General features: G+C 41.2%; 1 protein-coding gene across 1 annotated transcript; it reads right to left on the reverse strand.

The window, feature by feature from the left end:
- Positions 1-8,914: 8,914 nt before the first annotated feature.
- ube2q1 (ubiquitin-conjugating enzyme E2Q family member 1) lies at positions 8,915-21,044 on the reverse strand. The gene is made up of 13 exons (XM_027281460.1): positions 20,254-21,044; positions 19,730-19,834; positions 18,015-18,137; positions 17,660-17,713; positions 17,258-17,398; positions 16,783-16,867; positions 16,133-16,193; positions 15,949-16,039; positions 15,794-15,852; positions 15,582-15,630; positions 15,350-15,445; positions 13,653-13,719; positions 8,915-12,218 (listed from the first exon to the last, which is right to left on the reverse strand). The coding sequence occupies exons 1-13, from the start codon at positions 20,410-20,412 to the stop codon at positions 12,187-12,189; spliced, it is 1,122 nt and encodes a 373-aa protein (XP_027137261.1). The 5' UTR covers positions 20,413-21,044; the 3' UTR covers positions 8,915-12,186.
- Between the last annotated feature and the right edge of the window lie 6,952 nt (positions 21,045-27,996).

Below are 27,996 nucleotides of genomic sequence, written 5' to 3' on the forward strand. Positions count from 1 at the left end.
TGGTGGATAAAAGCACTGAATCCCAAAAGCTTTTTTCAGGAATGACACAAATGTACTGATAGTCTAGAGTGTGATTCTTATGATTTGACTACTCTGGATTTATGAAAGTTATTTTGCACTGTGTAAAAACAATCAAGCAAAACACCAAAAGTGAAGTTGCAAGGTGATGCAAGCTATCATCTTGATATTCCATTTTCTCCAGCAGAGGTGGTTTTAGTGTCCTTATTAAAGTGACAGCACAGCTGCTGAATGAGTAATGAGCTCCGTCTTTTTTTTCATCTCTTTGTTCATCCCTCTCCTCAACTTTTTTTTTATCATTTTGTTTTTCTGCACGTGTGTTGGTTCAAAAGATTTTATGATTCATTTGCAATTCTCTGGCCGATCTCAGCCAGCGATTTATTTTCAAGTCCTTGAAGGTAAATCTGTCATTGTCTGGTCATGTGCACGCACTGAGACATTTCCTCCCAAGGACAGAGTGGCAATTAGACAGACAGACAGACAGACAGACAGACAGACAGACAGATAGATAGAAAAACTCCCCATGAAATACTTAAAGGATAAACAGACACATACTGTATACAGCATATTTTATATTTGTTTATATTATACTGTATGTTTATACCCCTGCTACTGTTGTTGTCAAGTTTCTAACTCCAGTTTCAAATATTTTACAATATATAAAATATTATCTTTAAAAAATGACTTGCCGTTAATGTTACAATCCAACAACAGCAACAAAGTGTGAGCTGTGGAGACTTTTATGGCTGTACAGTAATTGTGTCTGCGGGGGTTGACATCTGTCTTATTGCTCTCCAGATGCTGTGGTCTTACATCAGGTCATTCAGAGTCACAATGGGGATTGGTTCCTCTTCAGCCACTGATTCGGCCTTGTCTTTCAAAGCCAGACGTCATTACTGCAGCTCTGTGCCAGTGTTCTCCATTTACCCTAACAAGGTGCACACAGACCACTATAAAAGTGCTGGTCTATTAACATCAGGGTTCACCTGTTGCCTGTAAAATCATGTGGTTTTGTTTCTATGCTGTTTAAAGCATCTCTGGGACACTGACCAGGGGACTTGGCAGGAACAGATTACATTAATTAAATGAATTTGATGGGGAAAAAAAGCAATAACAGTTAGTTACATACTAATAAGACTGTAGTGTAGAGATCTTTTTACAGTCTCATGGGTGCCAAACGCTGCAGGTTCGCCGTGTGTGGGGTGGTGTCTGAACTCTGGGTGCTGTGTTAAAGCGTGCCTTAAAAGCTAGTGACCCTAGCCTGATGTGTAGTGGGTTTTCATTCTGCGTGCTGTGTTTAAAGCATGTCTCCCCGTCAGATTGGAGCCCCCACATGTTTTATGAACTTTGCTAATTATTAATAAAGGCTGTTATCTACTGTAAATCATCCTGTCTGTGTGTGGTGAATTAAACCAAAGAAATGAAGTGCATGTATCTGTGAGCCTCACTGGACTCGAACTCGCGACCAGCGGATCTCTAGCGCTGTGCGCATGCGCAGATGAAATTTGCTTTGGACGCCAACCGTTCAGCCACCTGGGCACATGACGTCACTAAGAGCACACAACAGGTAGTATGGCAGACGTTGGTCCGATCAGAACAGTGTGATGTTTCTCGGTGAATGTTGTTCTTCAAAGCGTTTAAAGCGAGTTTTCTATGAAAGTCACAAAAGGCCCTGTTATACAAAAAGGTAGCCGGTCACAGCACTGGCCGTAGTCCCACAGCTCATGGGTTTCTAACGGGTGTTGGGGTGCGCATGCTAAAGGATAGACTTCCGGTCGGCTTTTATAGGTCTCTGATGCGCACTCGTTCTCACTCACGGTGCAGGTCAATTTGTCTGTCTGTTACCACGTTGACACGCTCCCACCCGTTAAGTCCACTCCCTAGAAAGACTTTTCAGGTTTTAAGATGCCTTACTTTTTTAATTAAATCGTTTTAAATTTTAAAAAGGTGTCAAGTTGCCCCGTGGAATCATGGGTAATCTTCTAATGCGCATGCGCCCGAATCCGGGCTACGGCGCTGGAAGATGCGCTGCAGTACCGTTTTCAACCACAACATGGAGTCAAAGGTCTGGTGGCGCTATGGGGAGGTGTTTGGATCCATGTGATAGTGATGATTGGAATTGAGCTAATTTTTCCTCCCGGAAGAGGCTTCATAATGAAAGTGTCCGTGAGTTTGGTATTGCTCTGCGCCGGTTGGTCGCTAGAGCCTATCCATCAGCAGATCTTCACACACAGGATTTACTTGCGAAGGATCATTTTATTGCCTATGTGGGCAGTGACGATCTACGTATTAGCCTCCGTAGTGCTAAACCTGCAACCTTGGAGACCACAATTAATCTGGCCTCAGAGCTTGAGCTTATTAGGGATTTGGAAAATAGCCATTTAGTCCAAGATGCTAAAGTTTGGGGGATTTCGGAGCATAAAGCTAAAGATAACGAGCAGGTGGAAACTTTGCTGGAACTTTGGTGGAAGGGTTGAGGCAGGAGGTCAAGTCTCTGCAGGCTGCTGTACAGGTGTTAACATCAAACCCAGTATATCCAGCTTCCACTTCTGTATCTGCCTCAGTTCCTCCTCGTCAGCCAGTCAACACACATGGTAACGTTGTAGCTAAACGGGAGGCAGTGCAGCATAAAGGGGGATGTTGGGAGTGTGGCTGTGAACGGCATATACGCCGCAACTGCCCTTACCTGCAGGGAAACTAGAGGGGGCGTGCACAGAGGGCCCAATGCCCGCCTCCCTTTCATCAGTATCCGTTGGGGTCCCTGAGAAGGCTGAAACCGGCTCTGGCTACCTTGCAGCCAAGATAGGTGGGTCAAGCTGCCATGGTTGATACTGGAGCAACACGCTCTATTGTACCTAAGCAGACTTGGCTTTTGTTCACCAAGGGGGGGGTCTGAGTTACAAAAGTATGTCGGTGATGCGAGAGCAGCAAATGGGGGGGTGATGCAGATCCTTGGGAGTTGGCAGGCAGTGTGCCAGTTTGATTCCTTGGCTTTGGTAGCTGATTTTTTTAGTGTCAGACGTACCATCAGGAGACATTTTGCTTGGCTTCGACTTTTTATCTAAGTACGGTGCTGTGGTTGATCTCAGTAATAAGACCTGCCGGATAATGGGAAAAATATTTCCCCTTGTGGATCTTAATCCAACTCTCGAACCACAGACTGTGGTGGTTCATTCAGACACAGTCGTACCACCCCGAAGTGAAGCCATCATTTCTGGTATGGTCCAAAGTGCTTGGGGGGACTACGCAGAGGGAATGCTGGAGCCATCTTCAGCCCTATCTAAGCATTGTGACTTACTTGTAGCCTGGGTGGTGTGTAAAGTAAAGGAGGGTACATTACCAATACAGGTCATTAATGTGACTAATGAGGCTTTAACATTAAAAAGGGGCATGAAAGTGGGGACACTCTTTACTGACATAGAGATAGATGAGGTGGGGGGATGTAAGGAAGAGGGGGAAAGCATTTCACAGTCTTGGACAGTGGATAGTCTTATGGGTCTGCTTGGGGTGGGAGGTAAGGGTCTTTCCGCTGAACAACAGGAGGCAGCAAAGCAGTTACTGGCTAGAAATCTTCCTGTATTAGCCAAGGTGAGACTGACTTAGGCAGGACCCATTTGACGATGCATGAAACAAATGCTCGACGGTGGCATCATTAGGCCCTCATGCAGTCCATGGGCGGCTCCTGGTGCGGAAAAAAGGGGGTGGGCTGCGTTTTTGTGTTGACTATAGAAAATTGAATGATGTCACTTGTAAGGATGCATATCCTCTCCCCAGGATAGATGATGCTCTCGACAACTTGAGCCACGCCTGCTGGTTCTCCACGCTTGATTTAGCTAGTGGATACTGGCAGGTGGAGGTTGATCCTAAAGATCGCCATAAAACTGCCTTCATAACACGCCAAGGGCTGTTTGAGTTCAATGTTTTGAGCTTTGGTCTCTGTAATGCACCCAGCACATTTCAAAGACTCATGGATTTAATCCTAGCAGATTTACAGTGGATGACTTGCCTGGTGTATTTAGATGACATCATTGTATTCGGGCGGACATTTCAGGAACATTTAGCTCGTCTTGATGAGGTGCTCGGAAGACTCCAGGAGGCTAATTTGAAAGTTAAACCCTCCAAATGCAATCTGTTCTCTATTCAGGTTCACTACTTGGGTCATGTCATTTCTGCTGAGGGGGTGATGGCGGACCCTTCCAAGGTGGCTGTAGTAAGAGAGTGGCCTGTCCCAAGAAACCAGACTGAGGTCCAGAGTTTTGTAGGTTTGGCCTCCTATTACAGGCGTTTTGTGAAAGACTTTGCAGATATAGCCCGTCCGTTGCACCGGCTTGTGGAAAAAGGAAAGCGTTTTCAGTGGACCGAAGATTGTCAGCGAGCATTTGAACAACTTAAAGCCTGTCTTATTACTGCCCCTGTGTTGGCCTATCCAGATCCCAACAAAACATTTATTCTTGACACCGATGCCAGTGATGTGGGGGTTGGGGCTGTCCTGTCCCAGGAGGACGGGGGTCATGAACGAGTTGTTGCGTATGCCAGTAGGGCGCTTACAAAATCAGAGCGCCGATATGCTACCACTAAGAAGGAGCTTTTGAGCATGGTTACTTTTACGAAACATTTCAAACATTACCTGTTAGGCAAGGAGTTTGTTCTTCGTACTGATCATAATTCTTTACGGTGGTTGCATAATTTTCAAGGGCTGGAGGGGCAGTTGGCTCGCTGGGTTGAGCAGCTTGCCAACTTCCAGTACAAAATTGTACATCGGCCAGGCAAGCTCCATGGGAATGCAGACGCGCTTTCGAGGTTGCCTAATTTTGGTCATGAGGTGGGGCTGGGTCAGGAGGTCCTAGACAGTAAGGGTGTTCTGAGGGTGTGCGCCATGCAGGAACTCCCCGGGTTCCCCCCAGTGAAAGCTGGGACATTGATGAACCCAAAGGGATGACGATGATTTGCGCCAGATTATTGCCTGTAAAAAACAGGGAGATTGTCGTATGCCAGAGGACCCCAAATTACGTAAGTACGCCCCTGTGTGGGATCAGTTATGCATACGAGACTCTAGGCTAGTGAGGATTCCCCCTGCACATACGGATGCTGCATCCCAGGTACAAGTGGTTCTCCCTCGTGTTTTGGTTTCAAAGGTGTTGGCACAGCTGCATGGTGGTACCACTGGGGGCCATTTAGGGGTGCAGAAATTGCAGGGGAAGGTAAAAGACCGTTTTTACTGGCCAGGGTGGTTTGGGGATGTAAAGTGGTGGGTAAATGAGTGTGTAGACTGTTCCTCTCGCAAGACCCAGGGTAAACCCCTGTGTGCCCCTTTTGCAGCCCTCAATTACATCTAGACCCTTCGAGCGGGTGGCGTTAGACATATTGGGCCCCCTCCCAGAAACCCCTAGAAAAAATAGATATGTCCTAGTGGTGGGGGATTATTTTTCTAAATGGACTGAGGCTTTTCCCCTTCCTAATCAGGAGGCGAGCAGTATTGCTAAGGTGCTGACAGAAGAATGGGTTTGTCGTTTTGGGGTCCCTCGGAGCATCCATTCAGATCAAGGTCGGAACTTTGAGTCCACATTATTTAGTGAACTGTGTAGGCTCCTACAAATCCACAAAACCCGTACATCTCCCTATCATCCTCAGTCTGATGGTCTGGTAGAGCGTTTTAACCGTACACTGTTATCCATGTTGTCACTGTTTGTGGAGGATAATCAGTTAAACTGGGACACTCTGTTGCCTTATGTGATGCTGGCATACCGGAGCAGTGTTCATGCTAGCACGACATTTACCCCCTACAAAGTTTTGTTTGGGCGGGAAATTGTGTTGCCTATAGACATCATGCTGAACTTGGACTCTCAGGAACAGTTTTCCTCAGTTAATGATTATGTGTCTAGGCTTTGTGACACATTATCTACAGTTGTGACTGAGTCTGGTCCAGGGCTGCAGAAACAACAGTTTCCAGGAGGCGTGTCATCAGGTGAAGGGGGACGCCCAGCACGCCAACGGAGACCACCTGTTTGGTCCAGTGATTATCAGATGTCACCGTAGGGACTCAGGGATGAGTCCTTTTTGCCAAGAGGGGGGAAAGTGTGGTGACATTAGGGGAGACCTGGTGGGTGACGTCAGGATCAGGACTCTTTCATCACTGATGCGGTGCAGCTGTGAGGGGTGGCGTGGAGGAGAGACAATTTTGATAAGGGCCGGAGATGTGGCGTGGGGGAGAGAGGAGCAGCACGTTCGGCGACGCGGTACTCTGTCAGCGGGGGTGGGTGTCGTTCGCAGCTAGTTAGAGCTGCCGGCGACGAAGACAGGTAGCCAGGGGGAAGTTAGTGGTGTATGTGTCAGGAGGGGAGGCCTGTCGCCTCCCGTAGTTAGACCAGGGCCTCTGTAGAGAGTGCCGTGTGGCCATCGCTCCCTGGGCAGCCGCCACAGTGCCCTCCGGATCGCCAGTCAGTCCCTGTCCTCGCCGTCCAGCGAAGCCGTTGCCCCGGGGAGTTGGACGGCGGCACGAGCGCAGACCCCGGGGGAGGGTCTCGCCAATCGGGCGAGCTAAGTGCACTTTAACATTTTTATATGTATTTGTCATTTAGTGTTTGTGTATATAGGTCGGCCTATTTTTTATATCTGATATCCGGTGGTAGGGTTTCCGGGGCGGAAGTGACGGGTTCGAGGGTGGGCGGTCTCATGGGTGCCAAACACTGCAGGTTCGCCGTGTATGTAAGTATGAATAACCAATTCCTCAAAAGTTTTCTTTAAAATAACATTTGTTGGAGTGGAATCAAATGTTTAGTCATTTGTATTTGCTGCATAAATCAATGTCAGTTTCACACACATTAGCACATTTATCTCTAACAAAGGATCTGACCTGGAAGACTGGCAGACAGACAGCTTCTTTGTTATATAAGACGCTACTTATGGAAGGCAAAGCAGTAAAAGTTAGCCGTTGATGGATGCGGCAGTTGAATCACAGGCTATCAATCAGCTCCAGCTGATTCTGAATGCAGACCTGCTGTGTGCTGTGTGTTCTCTGGCCCAGGGTGAAGGAGGAAAAGTCAGCTATTTCTTGCTGTCTAAGTGTGGGCACCAGCAAGTTAATCACAGAGATGCATGGCCTCTTTCCTCTGGGTCCAGGGCCTCAACAGTCTCCTCACTTGTTGTGTCTGAAGGGAGTGACATGCTGGACAAACAGACTGGCTGGAGCTGGATAATGAGGCCTGCTGCTCTCCAGCCAAAAAAAGGCCAGCCAGCCAAACCCACACATAAACAAAAATAAAAATAACTGCAATAATAGGCAATTAGCCTTTCATTGAAGAAGTACTGAGGCTCACTTCTCACTCTCCTCCTGCTTACTAAAATCTTCTCTTTGATTTGAATTAGATTCCTGATATCATAAAATGAAAGAGTACATTCTGGTTCTTGGTCTGAGTGATTTCCAAATCTATAACTATCCAGGCTGCATCAACAGGATCGCGCAAAGACTCAATAGGTCACCCTGTTATCTACTACAGCCAGCCCGCTCCTCAGAAGAACTGATAGGGATTGATTCAGCTATTTATCACAAACCCAACGTCTATGAGAGCAGCGTTTGCCAACCCACCATAACAATATCTGACTTGAACACACTGGTGTGAGAATTTGAACATGCCCAGTGTGCTCCATCAAGCAATAAATTATTTTATTATTCATTCATACAACCTTGAAGGATATGAGCTACTGCGATGGTAAAAGTAGGGATGACTGTAATAATAGAGCACCAACTGCTGACTGATGTTTCTTGACTGTCACCAGTGACTAAAACAAAAAGGCTGGAGTTACAAGAGTGCTCCAATACCATCTAGTGGTGGTTTCTAGCAGACACACACATACACAGCCATGGAAAGCAGAACAGCAAGAAACCTCGATAAGTGCTGGGAAGGGACAAAAGGAAATCTATTTGTACAAAAACCATGGAGGATAAAATCACCCACCACACCACCTGTCCCAGCCGTTACCCCAAGGAGGCTGCTATAAATCACCAGCCAGCAAGACAAACTGGTTCAAAAACAGATTTTTACCCACTGCAATACAGACCCTGGACTCCTTGGGTTTACCCATTACACTGCTCACGGGGCAGACTACACTAGCTCCAACTAGTGTTGCTGTCAGATGTTTGCCTGTGATATGTGATGTATAGTGAGGTCATATACTGTTTTTTCTGTTACAATGTTTAAGGATCTGTGCTGCTACACACTGCCAACAAAATGAACCTGTCTGAAATTAATTCAAAGTCATTCAGTAGCATGATGTCGGCATTTGTTTTCAATTACCATACCTAATGCGTTGAATATAAGTAATCAATAACACATATAATTTGAGTAACGCAGGCTCTCTCACAGTTTAAGTCATAAAGAGCCCCAGTAATACATTCACAGACACAGAATCTTTCACAATAAAACACTGGAAAAAAAAAAAAAAAAGAAAAGTAAAAAGGAATTATAGGTGCAGCCTAAAATCACATCAAAGTAGCAAACCAGAGGGGCAAGGGAAGTTGTCCCCCTAATTGTTGATGGTTGGCAACATTGGACCCCTGAATCTTTTGGCAAAGAACTCCATCTACTGGAAAACACAAGAAGTACATTATCTCCATACGTGTCTCCTGCCAAAAATGATATGTCCCTCCGCAAAATGATGAACCTTAAGTAGCTTCCCATGTAGGAGGGAGGAAAAAAAACATAAGTTGCTTTGGACAAGTGTCAAATGACAGTAATATAAAGCATGTTTGAGGTGCATTTCACTTTTCATTCAACCAAAAGTCCAAAAGATGTAGTGGCAAAAATCAGTCAGCTAATCAATTTGCATTCAGTACCAGGGAGGAAAGGAATCATATTACATTTGAACATGAACACTGTTCATCAATAGAATAAAGAGATATTTCATAAAATTCTTTATTCATAAACTTGATGCAAGTTTACAAATTATTTTACATGGTCAAAATCACCCTTGCAATGGAAAAAAAAAAATGAAACCAAACCAAAGCATGCTAACAGTGCATAACTTTATAACCCGGCCACTGCAGTTAATGAAGCAAGGTAAAGAACCCAGAATCAGGCTAATTCAGACCTCAGACCCAATATGTTGCTCGCCAAAGCAGAAAAGGTTTTGTCAGTCAGACATTAGTTGGTGTAACACAATCTGTTATTCAATGCACAACAGACTTGTGTACACCGCTTTTCCAAAGGTCAGGTTACAGATGTGGGCTTACGACTGTTCTGATGGCACACAAATCTGAACTGCTACTTTTGTTGGGAGTCCTGGCATCTTTAAAAAGGTATTCCAAGCAGGTAGGATGTCTTGTAAGTCCATATGTCTCATAGTGTCTGACCTGGTTCACTAAGTGGCACACAGGGAGAGATTATCCTGTGCGCCGATGTAGAAAGTTAAGTAAACAATTCATGAAAAATGGATACATCTAGTCTTTTTAACCACCCTTCCCTTCTACTCTTTTCCTTCAGTAGCTTGGGGAAAAACACCCATTGATATATTGACATGCAATATACAGCAATACCAAAGAGACCGGGCAGACGTGTCCTGAACGCCTCATCAAGCACAGGATAATGTGAGGGTGGGAGCGAATCCCTGCGCCATCTATCTGATCATTCCAAAAACTTACTGAGTAATAATTTATCAACCTCAACGGCATTCAGAAAATCTGTGTGTGTGCAAGTTGACAGCAGACACTCGGTTGCCAACTGGTAGAACGGCCCCCCCGAAAAAAGATTGACACATTCAATCTTGCATTTCATGACAATATTCTGAAGCAATACTTTGCAAAGTTGAGTGTGCAGTATGTATTCCTGAGTTTGCTTCTCCAGAGAATGCAGGGGTGGGCTTGACAATGTGACCAGAATGAAGTGATTAGTACGTTACTGGTGGCATCACAACAGCTAACAACCATGCCGATGATCCATAGTAAGGTTGAGATTCTGCTTGAGGTGAAACAAGGAGGAAGGGCGACACTTGTTATCACATCCTGCAAGTCTAAACAAATGTCAGGCATGTGCTGAACGTGAGCAAGAGGTACATTTTATACCCACCTCTACCTGTTTCGAAGATACTGGTGTTGTGACTTTAATATCACTGAGACTTTTTTTTTTAAATCAACTCAAAAATGAGGAATGACTGTATGAATTAGCATAACTAAGCTTTCTATGCTGGTTTTTCAGGACAATATGCTTAAAACGATGCAAGTAACCACACAATAGAACACCCACAACAAACGTGTAACTGCATTAATTGGAATGCTCCACACAGTTTTCTGCATATTATTCACATTACATCAAAGACCCAGCACGCTGAGGGGTACAGCTGTGCTGAGAGTGGTTATGAATAGTAACCAGAGAGGTGGTAATGGGAAGAGCTGGGTCATTCCTGTGGCAAATCTGAACAAATATTTATCAAACCTACACAAATATTCTGGAAAAGGAACAGACTCCAGTCGATCTTCCCAGGTGTGAAGCCAGAAGGTATATGGTTCAAGACTATTGCTGTGAATTTGAGACTCTGGCTGCAGTTTAAAACGAGCCGTGAGGTCAAGGAAATGTTCAAAGGTAAAAGGTCACTTTTTTTCCCCCGCAGACAGTTACGTCTGCAGGATTGGAAAAGTGCTCAGGATATGAACCAGCTACAAGAACTAAGCAGGTGACTACACGGTTAAGCTGTTAAGACTTATTTTCTTCAGTACAACAAAGCTCCACAAGACTGTGTCTTCACTGCATAGCCTTACTGAGGTTCATCTGGTTGGAGTGATTAGATATGAAAAGCCAAACCTCTGGAATGCCAGCAAACAGCTGTGTCTATGCCATTATTGTCACTGCCATTGTGGTTAAGAGGTGCCATCAAATAAAGGGGAATGGTACTGTCAATGTTGCCAATAACATGAGGATTACAAATCAATATAAAAAAAATAAAATAAAAAAAAGAGAACAAAACCGCAGTAGTCATTAAGCTTACATAAGAACATGGCGTACTTTTGTTTCCTTATGCAAGAGTATCCATGAAGCAACTTTTTCTTAGTCTAAACGGGTCTTGCAGTGCCCCTGCTGTTAATAGTCAAGGGTATATAGTAATACAGTCTCTGCCCAGCCAAATACCCAGACATGGTTACATTATAAACAATTAAATCCTTTTGCAGAAATACAAATTTACATGTTTACACGTGGAGTTAAAATCAACTACATTACAGTGCGATCAAATCCAAACACGCCACCTGCTTTGCCTGGTCATGTTTCTTGTGTTGCCAGCCTAGCCACACACACCAAACCTCTCCTGCGGGGAGTCCTGTTGCTGGTTGTGATGATGACGACGACAGTGGTCCTCAACTTTGGAGCTCAGCAGGATGCTGTTCTTCATTATGGGCTGCCCCCGCCTCAGGCTGCAAAAGTCTCTTCATCATCCTCCCTACCTCAGGGCTTCAAGCTTTAAAAGATAAGAGGTGTGAAAGCAAGCAAGCCTCAGAAGCATGTTATTCCAGAGGAGGGATCTTGGCATTACAAAGATAATACATGAGCACAATATTACAGAGGCCGTCCATGGAGAGAAAAGCCGGTGGTTCTTCCCACCACCATCTTTTAAATGTCCTTCCCAGCCACCACTACATCATATCAGGTAATGTCGCATGCCATTCTCAAATCCAGTCTGTGGCCAGAGAGGCAATGTCCGGCGACTCAAGCATCAGACTGCTGGATAAAGCCATGCCGCACCTTTCAACTCGCAGCCAGCAAGTAACCTTGGCATGCTCAACGCCAAAACCAAAGGGTGACTTCATGTGATATTTAGTCCGCCGTTTTCCTGGAGTATGGGATGAATGTCGCAATGGGGAAAATTAAGATTGTATAAGACAACACATGTACAGAGAGATAAATATCTGAAGAGAGGACACCCTCGTGAGTAGCTTGGATGTAAATTTCAAGTGGGGGTGGGGGTGGGGTTTGTGTGTGTGTGTTTATGTGCTAGTATCTATGTGGACGATAAATAAAGAATTTGGTTTGGAGTTCAAACTCTCATGTACAGAACAAAAATAGTTTGCAGGATTTAAAAAATAATTGGTCGCAAGAGGGGAAAAAAAAAGAAAAAAAAAAAAAAAAAAAAAAAAAAAAAAAATGAAGACATGTGGTCCCAGTGCAGGAAAGGCAAAAGTCTGTTTTAACCGTCCTCCTTTGGGGGTGTGTACCAGCCTAGGGGAAAAAAAAAACAAAACACAACAAATAATGACTTAACAGTTAATATATAAAAAAATAAAAATCTACAGTTACCAGGTATACATAACCAATAATATTAGGATTAAATACACATGATTTTTGCATGTGCTTTGTTTTCTGCCTCACTGGTTTGTACCTTCATTTCCAACCACGTCTGGTGAGGGCAGGAAACAAAACACCAGGTAGAAAGTGCTCAGTGGATAGAGACCCAGGGGCAACATATGGTTCAGAATTTTAAAAAAAATAAATTAAAATATTCAGCTAGGCTTTCAGCCCTCAGCTTTTATTCTATCACGTTTAAATATAGCTCAATGTAGCCTGACCGAGTCAAATTAATTTACATATTTTATTTTTACCTGCACTGCATGCAGCACGGTGTTTATACAGAGGTCAAGGACAACACCAAAAATGTCCAGTGATGGTAATCTTTGAACAACTGACTTGTCAGTGCAGTTTCTCAGATAAAATTAATTTTCAAGTCTGAATGTTGATTCTATTTTATAGTAGTTTAGTTTTATAGTAACCTGAATATTAACTGGATCTCACTGTCAACATTATTCTTCTGTCATGCTTGTAAATAAATATAGATTCGGACCTAAAACTTGTATTTTCAATGAAAAAAATTCAGCAAGCTGTGTAAACTATGAAAACATGTAGTGTAGCTACAGCTATGTAATAATTTTTTGTCTATGTCTTAAATACAAAAGAACATAACACTGTGTTATCAGTGTACCTGGACTACTTTCCTGATACTGTATAACAAACACTTTTTCGCCTTTTTGCAAATTAATTGATGACCCTTAAAGAAACATTACGGACCTTTTCTACAATAAAATAATAATTTTAAATCATGTTGATGCTACACTGACTTGTAAGCAGGCGAATTGAGCCTCTGTCATTCCCACTCTGTGCCCGGTACATCTGCTGTTGCACTTTAACTTTGTGCCATAAAGAGTTACATCATTTTTACGTGCAATGCACAAAGTCACACACCAGCAAGTATTTCCCTTATTTTGGTGAGACTGGATCATATTTTATAGAGAAAATGTTTTGAGACGTGGGGGAATGCTGACAGGAGTGGAGCTGGTGTCGTGCCAGAACCAGAGCTGGGCAAGCAGGTAACCAAAAACTTATTTGATACTGGCTTTTTGCTTTTTCCCAAAAATGAACAGTGGGCTAGTGTTAAGACCAAAGATATTAGAAAGTATAGCTCTTCTAGTATAAATCCCTAAAACCACTATACCAGTCAATTTTGTGTAATAATGTGAATATAAATGTTGTCCATGTTTGGTACATAGACAACAGTACGAGTACTAATTTTGCTCGGCTTTGATGCATGGGAGGGATTCGGTTTCAGTAAACAAGGTCAGTAATGCACTCCGTATGAAACTGGAGACAAAAAACACTCACCGTTCTTTTCATGGATCTGAACCAGGGATTTGTAGGACTGCTGTGCTCTGGCAAGATTGTACTGGTTCTGCGTTGAAGTATGAAAATGAAGTCAACCTTAGAGTGTGCACCGAGTTTATGATGACAGTACAGAACAAGAAACGGCAATGACAGCTGTTTTCTACAAGCACGAAGAAAAAGGCTTATCCCACTATCTCCAATTTCAAGAACAAAACACAGTGTGTGGTGCAGGATAATGCAGATAACACACATTCTTCTCTTGTTTGACCATTCATACCAGACTGCTTTCACAAACGGCTTGACATGACCATTCACATAAGACCTGCCTTTGCACCTGTAGTTCCACGAACGACTGCTAAACCACTGAATCGCCCAAGACTTCGCACATATCTATGAGATACAGGTCCACCTATAGTTTCAAAGTCAGTTTCACAAAGATGGACTAAATGACCATTAGTATGTCTAGTTCATGACTCACTTGAAAAATTAGTAAACTCTTCTGTCAAGCTCAGGACGGTCTTTTTATGCAAACAAAAATGACTCACAATGCCCTCACTGGCACGTATATTATGCAATGTGTTAATACAGTCGCCATGAAACAGATATACTTCTATATTTTAAAATTCAATACAGCTGTCTACATGCAGACCATGTAATGGTCTCTACCTCTCCCTCTCCCTCTCTCTCTAAGACTCTAGGCGTGAAACTGCAAACCCAAACGTGTTTCTCCAGAACGCGCCTATTTTCCATTTAGTTACTTTATTTAACTTTGGCGGTTGTGTGTAACTGTAGTTGCCTGTTCACCTTTTCTTACTTCAATAAAGTGTTTTCAGATTAAGTGCTTAACCCTGAAGGGACAGGTCGTGACATCAGGTTGTCTAATATGTGCTGAATACAGACTGCTCACTGATAATAAAAGATAAAATAAAATATGAAAATATGTGTCCCCGTTACACATCATGCTTATCCAGTATTTAAGGGATTGGAAAAAGAGGAGAGCCAAACACAGAAAACTAAGAGTGAGAAACATTAACTAATGACACAGCAAAATGTGATTTACATCTTCTGAGAGGGACTCACAAATCTCTGTGTTTCCTTGTTGCTTAACTTATCAAACTCTTGTAGCCAGATTAGGTGTCATTGAAAGAACGTATCAAGTTCAAGTGACAACAAATGTAAACTGTAGCACAGAAAGATAAGCATCTAGATCAAGGATTTGGGGAGGGTGGGGGGCTGTGCCTGCTGCCATGGGATCATTTTATTTGTCATATTACTAACCACTGTCTCCATCCTCCCTCTCTACCATTCAAGACCGATGGCTGCCCACCATGAGCTCGATCCTGCCTCTTAAAGTTTTTCCTTGCCAATGTAAATAATTAATAAGAGTATAAGCACACCAACTCTACATAAAGTGTCCCAAGATAATGCTATGACTTGGGCTACATAAATAAAATTGAATACACTAGCCATCCAAGTAGTAACACGCTGCACCTCCCACCCCGCTCCAACTGGATTAAACAAATACCACATGTGGCCAGCTTTGGCCAAACATCTCACCAGGCCACCGATATGAGCTGGGGAACGCAGCCTCTGTGTCTAAGCACTGTCATTGTGGTCCACATCACATCATTCAATGTGAGCTCAACATTAACAATTTCCCAACTTGAAATTAAACACTCTGGTGCTTCCTCACTTACTTTATTGGCTCCAAACTGCACTCTGGCTTTTCCTTTGACTAAAGTGGCATTGATCTGCATGATGACAGACTCAATGGAATAGGCACTGCTCCATCCCTGCAATTATAAAACCCCAATGTCAATGAGAGTAGTTTTTAAAATGGATCCAGATACAATTCAAAAGAAATATTTAAATCATATGCAGTGCAAATTCACATTGATTCAAGACTTTTAAACATTGTGGTTGTCATACCTGTTTGGTGAGAAGTTCCATGCACAGGGCACCTCCTCCAAGAACATAACTAAAGCAAGGACAGGAAAAAATGATCAGAAAAAGACGTATACAAACAACACTGTGTCCTTCCACTTTTTAATTGGTTCAATTTGTTTGCTAACTCAGTCTCAACTTGAAAATACTCAGGGGATGGAAGAAAGTGGAAATGGGTACTAGTTAAATTAACTCACCCTCCAGAAAGCACAGGCGAAACCACTCGGACAAATGGTGGATCAAAGGGGAAATTATCCTGTACAGACACGCAGCAAAGACTGTTTATTCACAGATTTCAAAGGACTTCAAAATATTGTTTCATATTCATGAACGCAGAGTCAATTTTACTCACTTTATACGAGAAGTTAAGTAAAATGTAATCCATTCCTTCCTTTTCCTTTAGGACTTGTAGATCACTGTGTAAGGGGCTATCTGGGTCCACCCTGATGGTCATTAAATTATGCAATCAGTTTGTGTTTGTGCTAACAGACAGAAAAGAAAATAATACGTGGCACAAAATCCACAAAGTCACTTACGTCCTTAGTTTGACGTGCCACTCGTACAGGCTGTCATTAACCAGCTCGACTGAGTAGATGCCTGCAAAAAAAATGGATTGAATAAGAATCCTTAGATATCTTCCAAAAGCGAGGTCTAGTAAAAAAAAAAAAAAAAAACTGCATTGTCTACCTTTTCATTGTAGAAACTAAAAAGGTAATGCAGTGAAGCAAAGCATAACATACATTGCAACTGACTTTCCATGAGTTAAAAATGTTCAAAATTCTGTTTGCATTTCATTTTCCAAGAATATCTCTGTTTTTTTTCTTGCTTTCCACAGCAGCTTAACATGAATAATGTGTAATGTGTTTATAGCCATTACTAAAACAGCACAGGGAGCAGTGACCTACAGTACTGCCATCGCACCCACTCAAGGGTGGAGTTGACCTCATAAGCAAAGGCATAGAGAGTTAGGTACCTCTTGATTTCTGCATAAATATACCCAAATGTTTCTCAAATGTTTATCTCCAATCATAAAAAACATCTTGGCAATTGTTTTGCAATGCTAAATATTCATATGTAGGAGTTTGTAGGTATACAAACTAGTGCTAGTTTCCTGCTGGACTTATTTGCAAGTGCTCCTTTTATTCCGATCTGCAACAAAGAACAAGCCTTTGTGCGGTGTGCATACCTGTCTTGTAACTCTGAGACCTGTAGATCTCTCTAAGCTCCTTCATCAGGCGGTCAGAGGCTTGCACTGAACCAGACACAGCTCCCTGAAAAATACAAAATAACAACTTTAACAATAAAGACAATAAACATATACCAAGACATACCCACAGCTGAGCCACTGAACCGCACGATGAACAGTTTATGCTGCCTTGACGGGCAGACGGCAAAAGAAACCTGAAGATGAGCTGTTCACATTCCCTCAAGTCAGATATGAAATGAGTCATCGCTGCCTTGTTTTTTAATTTTCTGATTCAAAACCTTCCCCATTTGTCATTCACAAAAGTAATCACCACTGCTAAAATCAGTATTCATAAATTCCATACACTAAATGCGGGCTTCAACATCATCCATCAAGGGGTGAAATTGGGTCCTAGTAAAAAAATGAGACTGATAGTGCCTCAAAATATATGTACTTTACTGAATATAGGACTTACATTCAAGTGGTCCTGTCTCTGGTTCTTTCTGATCTTCTCCAGGATGGCCAGATTCTCCTTCTCGATGCCATCATCCTCAGACTTCTTCCCATCCACAGGCTCCTCCTCTTTCATTTCATAGTGGTCTAGATCTTCTATGTCCTGTTGATTCAGTTTTGATATTATAAAAATATGTTCTGGTTCTCCAGCAATACATACAACAAAAAAAAAAGAACATCTCAGGGATCAACATCAGCACTATGTCAACAGTCAGTCATACCAACAGCCTAAACTTTCCTCTTGATGCAAGACTGAGATGAGAGGAAAACGTTCCTTCTCGAGCTTCTAGTACAACCTCCTTAGAGCAATAAACAGTCTCTTAGAGCAATGTTAGCCAAGTTTAAGCCAAAGATGATAACTTACTTCTCCCATCTCCTCCTCCTCTTCTTCTTCAGATGTGACCTCCTCTGTCCCATGCTATACACACAAAACAAACAAGGCAATAAGTCAAGCTTCGCAGAGTGGTCTGGAACTCACTGAGGTTTTACTGACCGTGCCCACAGGAGGGGTCTATTGATCAGCTTAAAGAGCGACTACGTATGTCCCTCTGTAATGTTTCATTACTGAGCAGAAGTGGTTTAGATGTGCATGATTAAACACCCTAATTTAAATATGCATGGAGTATTCCTTGAAAAGTAACCAAATACTGGCCATGTTGAGTCTGTGCAACTCCATGTCATTGGGAGGTATTTGACAAGAGCTAAGTGGGCAGCCTTGCCTTTCGGTCTTGTGCCACAGGGCCTGCAGGCAGGGGCTGGTCCAGCATCTCCACATCTGGATGTTGGGGAAGGTTATACAGCCGACAAAGGTCACAAATAAGTTTCTTCAACTGCTGCAAAAGCTAGAAGAAGAAAAAAAGAAACAGAGTTAGATAAACTAGGCATTTTACACTGAAAATTGAGCTGCATAACTCAATGCCATGTGGCACACATGAGGCAGAAATACTATGGCAGGCATGACCAACAGATCATATAGAACATGTGTGAGGGGATAAAATATGATTTTTTTTCCCTCCTTGAGTGCAAAACCTATTCATGACTGGGTGAGACAAAGGACAAAGAATGATTACATCATTCACGAAAGCAGTGTGTTGTGGGAAATTCAAACCGCAACTGTGGCGGAATAAATGTAAAATCTATGAGTGCAGCAATTAAGGTGGGTCTAATTACCCGTGTGTGACTTAAAAGTCAGAATTTAAAACATCAAATACTTATGACTGCAAATAGATTCAGGGAGACTTGACGTTGTGTGTGTTGAGTCAGGCGACAGTCATTAAGCTGCCATCAGCCAGTGTGTTCTGCCTTTGCAAATTTGGTGCAACTCAAATATAGGGTACGACTAAAACATCTGTGCAACAGTAAGAAAATGGATTGATGTTATCTACACACAGGAAGAGAAGGTTTGTCCCTGACCTAACAGACAACAATGTTTACAACGCAGTAATCTTTTTCTGAATGTCGACTAAATTATGGTGCAAAGAAAAAAATTATCTGTCCAAAAAAGCTGACAGCTCTTCTATAAAAAGCATATTTTGTGTCCTACAAACAGAGCAGCATGAAGAAGTAGGGTAACTAAGCTCAGGATGTCACACCACATGTAGGATTACATAAGAATCTGCCAATCACAGACAGACAGACAGACAATTTGTCCTCAAAAGGTTGTCCCAGTGATCTAATGACACGACCGTTTGGTCTGCTGAAAAAAAAACACGTGTCTCAACTTGCCAGTTATAAACGTTCATCCGAGTCGCTGAATACCAATGTCACACACATTTATGCAGCACATGCAAGCTGTGCGTTTCTGCTACTGAACCCTAAAATGGCAAAAATGCTGTTTAACTAGTTCAACGAGAGTCAAAAACTCTGACGCAAAACACTTTAGACAGGAAATAGTCTAAAATACAAATATAAAACCCAACACTAAGTAAACTTAGTATGGTATTTACCAATAATAATAGCTGGCAAAATAAGTCCAAAATGAAGGAGGAGGGCCAAAAGATTATTTCACACCACAATTAACTGCCTCCTTTAGATGAAGCTCGGCACAGCAGGCTGGCATTATGTCACAATAATGCAAAGAAAATGCTCCTGCTGAGAGGCAGCCTGGCCAATACTTGTTTAGCCAAGTAATTCAGTGAAGTCAAATAAGAGTGTAGTCTTCTCCTCATTCAGTCATATGCACACACCTCATAAGCATTTTTTTGTTGTTGCTGCAGCTACATCTGGTTCAGGGTATTATTAAGTCAGCTGGTCAGTTTTGTGTTAACGTGACTGCTGCAGCACAGATCATGTCTGTCCTGTAGTTTGACCATTCACACTACGAGTCCCACAAAACCCTTGTGTTTGTGCTGAGGGCAGATGTTTTAAAAGGTTAACCTCTACTACAGTAAAATGTGTCCCGCAACAAAGGGGAAACAAGGCTTACGATACCTACCAGGGTGCTGCCTTTTCTCACATCTTCCAACCTCTCCAAAACTTGCGCCAGGCTCGGGTCATCAGAGTCCACAAACCATATCGGAGGCGTAGATGGATAAGATTCCTAAAAGACAGCGGCAAGACAACAACAACAACAAAAAAAAACACACAATACAGTTCAGATAAGCACCTGCAAACACTTTGCGTGGTTAAACAGTAGTCAGTAAATACCGTAAAAATCTGGGTTGACGACATTAGCATTCAGAGTGCAGCGTTAGCTTCGAGCTAGGGTCGCTTATCAACACTGTTTATTGTCGGATTGTCAGACAAACAAAACCCCGCTATCAACACTACGCAGCTCCCGCTGACATAGTCTTATAAAACCACGCAAAACGTGCCCATTAAATTATTATTAAATCGTACAGCTATGGAGGTAGCCTACTACCTGGCTTCAGCAAGTTAACCAGCTAACTTTAGCTCGCTAACGACCAACAAGGGAAGTGTCTAAATCCGGGCGCTTGTGTTTGTTTGTTACACCCTTACCGTGATGTTACAGTGGATAATTAACAGCTTTTCCCCGGTCACATTAAACTGACAGCTCAGCTCGTCGGGCTTCCAGTCAATGATCCTGAAGCGTTCATGGTTTGGATCAAAAATGGACTCTAAAAACTTCAGTTCGGCCTTCAGCCCCGACACCGACATCTTCCACGCATCTCCGGCCGGGCCGCTGGGGAGGGGGAGAAGTCGGGACTTTAGCTTCTGGCTAGCCAAAGCAGCAACGACGCAAGAATTTTTTTCAGTTCAGGATAGCTTTATATATGTATAAAAAAAAGTGGCAAAGAGATGACGGACTGCTCCGGTGGATGTAGCTGGATGCCCAGCTGTAAATGTCTCCGCTGCTGCTGCTGCTGCTGATGAAGAAGAAGAAGTGGCTAACGATAGCTTAGCTTCCAGCTAGCTTAGCGAGTTAGCGAGCTAGTCCGTTGTTGTTGTCTTTCCGTCTATTGTTGTTGTCTGCCTCCCGATAACAACACTTTAAGGCTCTCGCCGTGTCCCGTGACCGTCTCCTCACAGTCCCACCGGACAGCTCCTCGTCGGTGACTTGACCGGGGGACAATTAAACCACCTCCACGATGTGAACTTATATCCCGCGGTAGGGACGGTGTTTTTCATCCCGGTGCACAAACTGTAGCTGGCCTCTTGTGGGGTTTAAAGATGGCGTTGTTCAAGCTGCCCGTTCCCGCAGAGTCCCAGCATTCAGCGCGTCCTCGGTTTATTTTAAGGGCTAAGGAAATACAGGAAACTTTACAGCAGCGCAATATATTGTCAAACATTTATCCGAGACATGGTCAATGTGATTCTTTTTTTTTTAAACATTTATTTATAAGAGAAAAAAAGACCAAAAACTAATAATTTCATACTTTTAGATTAGATCTACTTTATTCATCCAACCACAGGGAAATTTACTTTTTACAGCAGCAGAGTCAAAGTGTAGCATACACTACAGAATTAGAAAAAAAAGTAGAAAAGACAAAAAAAAAAAAAAAAACACACAATAAACAGACAGAAATTAAACAGACAGAAATATCTATAACCTACACAATAAACACGAAAAACAACCAACCTTCAAAAACAGACAAGTACTGAGGATAAAAGTGGCATGATATACAACACAGGGAAATTTACTTTTTACAGCAGCAGAGGAAAGTGTAGCATACACTACAGAATTAGAAAAAAAAGTAGAAAAGGCAAAAAACACCAATAAACAGAACAGAATATTTATAACCTACACACATAAACACGGAAAACAACCAACCTTCAAAAACAGACAAGTACTGAGGATAAAAGTGGCATGATATACAACACAGGGAAATTTACTTTTTACAGCAGCAGAGGAAAGTGTAGCATACACTACAGAATTAGAAAAAAAAGTAGAAAAGGCAAAAAAAACACAATAAACAGACAGAAATTAAACAGACAGAAATATATAACCTACACAATAAACGCGAAAAACAACCAACCTTCAAAAACAGACAAGTACTCAGGATAAAAGTGGCATGATATACAACACAGGGAAATGTACTTTTTACAGCAGCAGAGGAAAGTGTAGCATACACTACAGAATTAGAAAAAAAAGTAGAAAAGGCAAAAAAAAACAAAAAAACACACACAATAAACAGACAGAAATATCTATAACCTACACAATAAACACGGAAAACAATCAACCTTCATAACAGACAAGTACTGAGGATAAACGTGGCATGATATATAAAAAGAGTATTGTAATGTAAAGTGACCATAGTGTAAGAAATATTGCAAAGAAAGTGACCATGATACAAATAATAAATATTAATATTAATAATAATCTAATATTTCATAATACGCAGTTAAACTGCTGCACAGAACCTTGATGAAAACAGAATTATTTCAGTTTGGTACCACAAAGATACATGAAACTATTTACATTCTGTTTTCATGGAGATGATGTTTGATGCTGTGTCATTCACAAAGTTGGACTTGGACTCATATTTCTTTTTTTTTGATAGACCTCACTGTGTATACTGTAAATACTGCCATATAGCCATACATATACTTATATTTATAATGATAATTCTGTTTACACTGTGCCATATTGCCACACGGATGTCTTTTAGCTTGTATATATTTTTAGATTTGTATATTCTTATTTTATATTTTTTACATCTTTTATTTATATTTTATATGTCATGTGTATGCTGTTTGCACCGGGATAAGAGGGAAACAAAATAAACCTGTGCAAATAAATTAAGCGTGCTAAGAAATTAAACACGTGCAAATTAATCAAATCTGTGCAAACATTAATTTCAGCACACTAGCTTTGTATCTGTTCTATCTTTAATGTTAAGGTTACAAGAAAAAAGATCGGTATCATTTTGATTTCAATAAGTTAACCTGGACTAAGCAAGGTATGACTAGGCATGAGCAACAATAATGACAATGGATGGCACAAAATAGTCTAGGATTGATACACAGGTATAATATGAAGTATATCCACCTGCATAGTTAATTCATTACTACTTGTGCAAATCCAGCCATCTGAATGGTTTAAATAAGTATAAGAATAATAAGTACCTGTTCTTTTTTTATTATTAGAAGCCAATTATCAATTATATTCAGAATTTGCTGTGTGTGTGTTCTCGTATTTTCTGTTTTTTAACTAACCAGGATAAATCTCAGTTTATAGTTGGTTTTTTTTAATAAAATAATACATTTTCATGAGTGTGAAATATAACAATATAATACAATAAAATACTGACCTTAGATATTTAATTTTCCCATGGCTTGATGTACATAAAGAATTACTGTGTTCACAAGGATCCAGAAAAATAGATCATAGTCCTCATGCTTTCTGGATCTTTATAGATACTATCTATAATCAGTATACTTGTGTATCAAATAATGTCTGTAGTAGTACCTGGTGCCCACTAGGGAGTAGTGTTGGCTCAGGAATTGAACAATTACAGTTAGGGTAAATTAGGGGGTAATCTTATGAAAACAATTCCACTCCCATACATCAGCCACTAAATAATTCATGATCTATCGGTTTTGAGCAAGAAAGAGTAAAATTTTGTATCATCATGCATTTTTTGAAATTAATGTTTTATTAGTGTGAGGGTTAGTTAGTTGTTGGACCTACTCTCTACTGAGCAATGGTTACTGTGTTTCAGGCTACATGAATATCTGTTCTGTTTATATGTATGTTTTGCAAATGTTGCCATAATTATGATGGTTAAACAAATGCCAAATTTGTCTAAATTGTTTGGCAGGAAAGTACACTTGGATCGCGATCTCTATAAAAACTTGGAAATATTTTGACTTTCAGGTCGAGAGCCAGACAGGCTCAATACCAGAAATATGTCAGGAGGTCTTCTGGAAACAGTCCTTTTAGTCTTTGAATTTAATTAGACAGATAGTGAGGGTTTCGGGGAGCAAACCTTAAAAGCAAACTTTAAAAGCCATTCCCTTTGTGAGTGAACCTGTTATCAGGAAAGATTTGGAAGTAACTGACTGGCTCAGAATAGTGCTTTGCTGTCGCCTACAATTATGCTATCATGAGGTCTCCCTTTCAACAGGGATAACCTTTCTTTTATTTTGGCTCTGTATAAATTAGTATTCCATGTTAGACAGTGGAGGACACAGGCAACTGACCTGAACATTACTGGTAGAAGTGTAGTGCTTGCTGTCTAATTTAGTCATATGTTATACCTCAGACCTGTCATACCTCTCATGTTCAGTGGATTGAGCAGAGGAATGCTAATTCAGCTAAGCCCCATCAGTGTGTTGAAGTTGTTAGCAACAGTACTTTCAGTTATTGAGCTATGTTTTAGGTTTTTAAATTTGAGGAATAACATATTGATTTGGCATTTTAAAGGGCAATAAACTAAAAGGTTGGTTGGTTGGTTGGTTGGTTGGTTGGTTGGTTAACCCTGTTGTCAAAAACACTGAGGCACTCTGATGTGGGTCTGCTGGGAGCGGTGATTACCAGGGATTACCCAACAGCATTCTCATGTGGGTCAAACGCAGGTCCGTCCCCTTACCTAAGCCACGTTGCTGTCTGTATTTGTATAGGGCTACATTATTCAAGTTGTCAGACTCTTAAATTCACTGTGTACAATATTGCAACTGTGTGCAATAAAACTCTAACAATCTACCTGAAGTCATTGAGTGTGCAGTGAGGTCAGGGGTTTCGTTAATGTAATGGTTCCTCAGGAAAGGTCAAGGTTCCAGTCTAGCAAACACTGTAATTCATTTTCTTTGGTGGAGGTGTTGTTGTAAAATCAACAAGGGTAGATAGGCACAGTGCAAATTGCATCTAACCCTTCTTTCTCTGACCCCAATCTTTGTGTTTTTGTTTGATTATGTATCTGTCTGTATTAATGACTAAGCACTAGTCTCTGCATGTGCAATCCTGTGCATGTGTGTTGGTTTGTGAAATGAATGATGACATTCAGAAGTCAGGGTATTGGCCAGACTATAATCACACTAATTTATTCTGGATGGGTAACAAGGGTTTGAGTAATTATGAAGGGATATTATTTAGTTCCATGTTCAAATTACCTCCAGATATAAAGACAGGCTGGTTGAATGGGTTGCAAAAACAAGGCAACACATTTCACTGTATCAGTCACTTCTTGATAAAAACGTCCAATGACTCATTAATTCTATAACCAATAGACCTGAGAAACATCTCTTTAAGTGTGTATAGGGGTTGATTTCATGTACCTTGGCCACTGCTCTTTATTTTTAACTGCCGCTGACCCGTGTTACCCAAGTTGACTTTTTACTAGCAGGTTAAATCAATTAGCACACATTCTTGTTGGTGTTTCATTACTCTGCATTGATTGCTTATTGAGGAGACTGCGTTGAGAGACTTGTCCTCTACAGTTAGGATGTCACATTACAAAAGATAGTAGTTGTATAACATCCCACCAAAAGACTTCGTGCTCTTAGGCATATTGACATTACCAGAATATGTCTTGACAGTCATTAGTGACTGATGATACAACATGCATATATATATATATATTTGTGCATGGAAAAACATTATCATATTTCATCTTGTTTTTTATATTCTATGTGTAAATTAGATAGTTCCACATGGGAAAAGATATTGCATATCGTTCCTTATTGATTGACTACAGTATGACATCCTTTCCCCTCATGAAGAGGACATGCAAATGTAGGAGAGGAGACGGACCATTGAGAAATAGGTGGGATACCAGTGCAAGAATACTATTACATATATTTTAGACTGAGTGTATAAAAACATTACTGGCAGGGAACATTTTCAGGGATGTCTTAAAGGCAAGTTCAAAGCTTGTCAAGGATGAGAACAAACTAAAACAAATGTCTTTGGTTGATTACTGATTGTGTTTTCAGCCTTGTTTTATGATTGAGCAGCTGACGTGTAGTTTGTCACAGTCGGCCTGTGTACGCACTAATAAAGAGGCAGATTGCTGTTGTCCTCTGTGATTTATCCTGCTCTTCTGCCCTCCATCTGCACTAGGCGAAAAGTTAATTAAAACCCTGCCTTGTCTCCTCATTCCATCCCAGACAGCAAAAGCAAATCATCTCCTACCATTTACAGTCTTTTATTATTTCTTTATGAGCAGCACCAGAGCTGAGCAGATCAAAATGGGCAGCATGACAGCTCTACATGCCTTCTTCTTTTAGCTTGAACCTCATTATAAGATGTAAATGCACAACTGCTAGCGTGTTTTATTTTCCTCATCCCATTACTATCTTACTATTAGTTACTATTCCTCATTAAATGTTTAACTGGCTGGCTTGGCTCTATGTTCCTAGAAATAATGGTATAGCAGAAGTGAAACTAAACCGACTGATTCCCCTTGCTCTTTTGTTCCGAAAGCTCTAATTTATATAAAAGTGTTCAGCTCATTAATCCACTAAAACTGTTTTTTATCAACAGCGTTAGGGAGGAGAAGTGTTCAGACAGCTATTGAAGCACTTTGGTGTTTAACCAGTTGTCTTTTAGGGATTTGGAGGTGTTTACATGTTTAGCTTTGGATACCTGGAGCCATTCCTCAACCACCCTACTGCTGATTCACCACATACAGCAGGGCCGTTTGTCAGAGGAGACTGCGCCGTTCCCTACGAGGAAGAGCAATATTCAATTTTCATTGGGGGAACAGTGAGTATACGAGCAAAGACAGAGAGGACAGTTCACATTCAGGCCACAGAGCCCTTATAGTGAGTGCAGCATATGTCCTTGCATCATCTGACAGGGATGGTAGTTCATTCACAGAAAATCTGTATCTCTACCACCCAGTGTACCCACTACAGCCTTCCTTAAGAAAGTCTTTCTTAAAATGATCTAAAATTATTATTAAATGATTTTAAAATGATCTCTTCTGTTGGCTTTTAAATGTTGATTTTGCATGGAGTGATGACATACGAGACAAAGTCCAATATACCATAATGTGAGAACTGTCCTTGAGACCAAGAGATTTAGGGGGAGCTACACTGGATCTGTTCACCCTTCAGTCTGTGCATGGTACAATACATGTGAATGATTTGAATTGCCTTATTGTGTGAGGGTAACAAGCATTTTTCACTTTAGGAAAAGGTAAAAAGAGACAAATTTCTGTGTGATGGTGCAATGGCACCCTGCTATATTCTTGGTCAGTCAATCTAACAGCTGGAATTGCTGCAATATTAAAAACATTTGTCTTTATTTAAAATTGATGGCATCTAAACGTAAGTATCAAAATAGACCGGACATGTGTGTAAAATGAGTAGAAGTAAAGAAGAAACATATAAACAATTTTGCACCACGGATTTGTCAATATGTAAAATCAAATCTTGTCATGTCACTTAACATACACAGCATAGAGCAGTAACATCAGCTGCAATCTCCTCAGTTGACACGCTTTATGGCTGGAGTGATTAGGCCAGCAAGTAGCACCTGTGCACAGACCTTATTTCCAATATCTAATGGGAGGCGTCGCCCTGACACTGACAAGCATCTTGGGAAATTGTCCCCCTGAGGAGCATGATAGTTTTTCACTGAGGTTATTTCAAGACCCAGCAAGACAACCGCATCTAGGACAGGCGAGAAAGACAAGTGAAATACTGATATGATGAGACAGCAAGCAGTGTGGAATAATATACAAAGCTGAACAGTAGAAATATTTTGGGCCAAAAAGTTGCTAATGCTGCAAAAATCTATTTAAGGCAAAAAAAAAAAAAAAAAAATCATGTTCAGTCCTTTTTTTTTCAAGAAAGAAAGAATAAAAATCATTATATTTAAATGTATTAGGTATATTGTAGATTATGTGTATTATACAAAACATTTTCATACAAATTTTTCAGCATTGTCTGCCACAACATAATTACATTGAAAAGACACTTGTCATTTCCATGGGTCTTAGTTGACTTAAGTGTTTCTCCAATGAGCCCACAGAGGGCCATTACTCTGAAATAGTACTGAATAGAGAGCAAATGTCACCTTGAACTGCAGCGGTATCACCAGAAGTGTTTCAGCAGTCACTTTACAACAAAAAAAAAAGTTAAAGAAAGTTAAAGCAATAGACAGACTCAGTTCCGAAGGAGACACTTTGTATTCAGAAGCATATCATATGAAAATGTAGGACAGTATCAGATACATCACTTCAATAAGCTGAGCGCATACAACACAACTGTGCGCTCATTTTATAGCTTGAGATCAGGACAGTGTCATGTTCATACTTTGCTCTTTCTAAAAGCGTGAATCCAGATTAAAGCCTT

Source organism: Larimichthys crocea, chromosome VIII (assembly GCF_000972845.2).
Source record: "Larimichthys crocea isolate SSNF chromosome VIII, L_crocea_2.0, whole genome shotgun sequence".
NCBI lineage: Eukaryota > Metazoa > Chordata > Actinopteri > Sciaenidae > Larimichthys > Larimichthys crocea.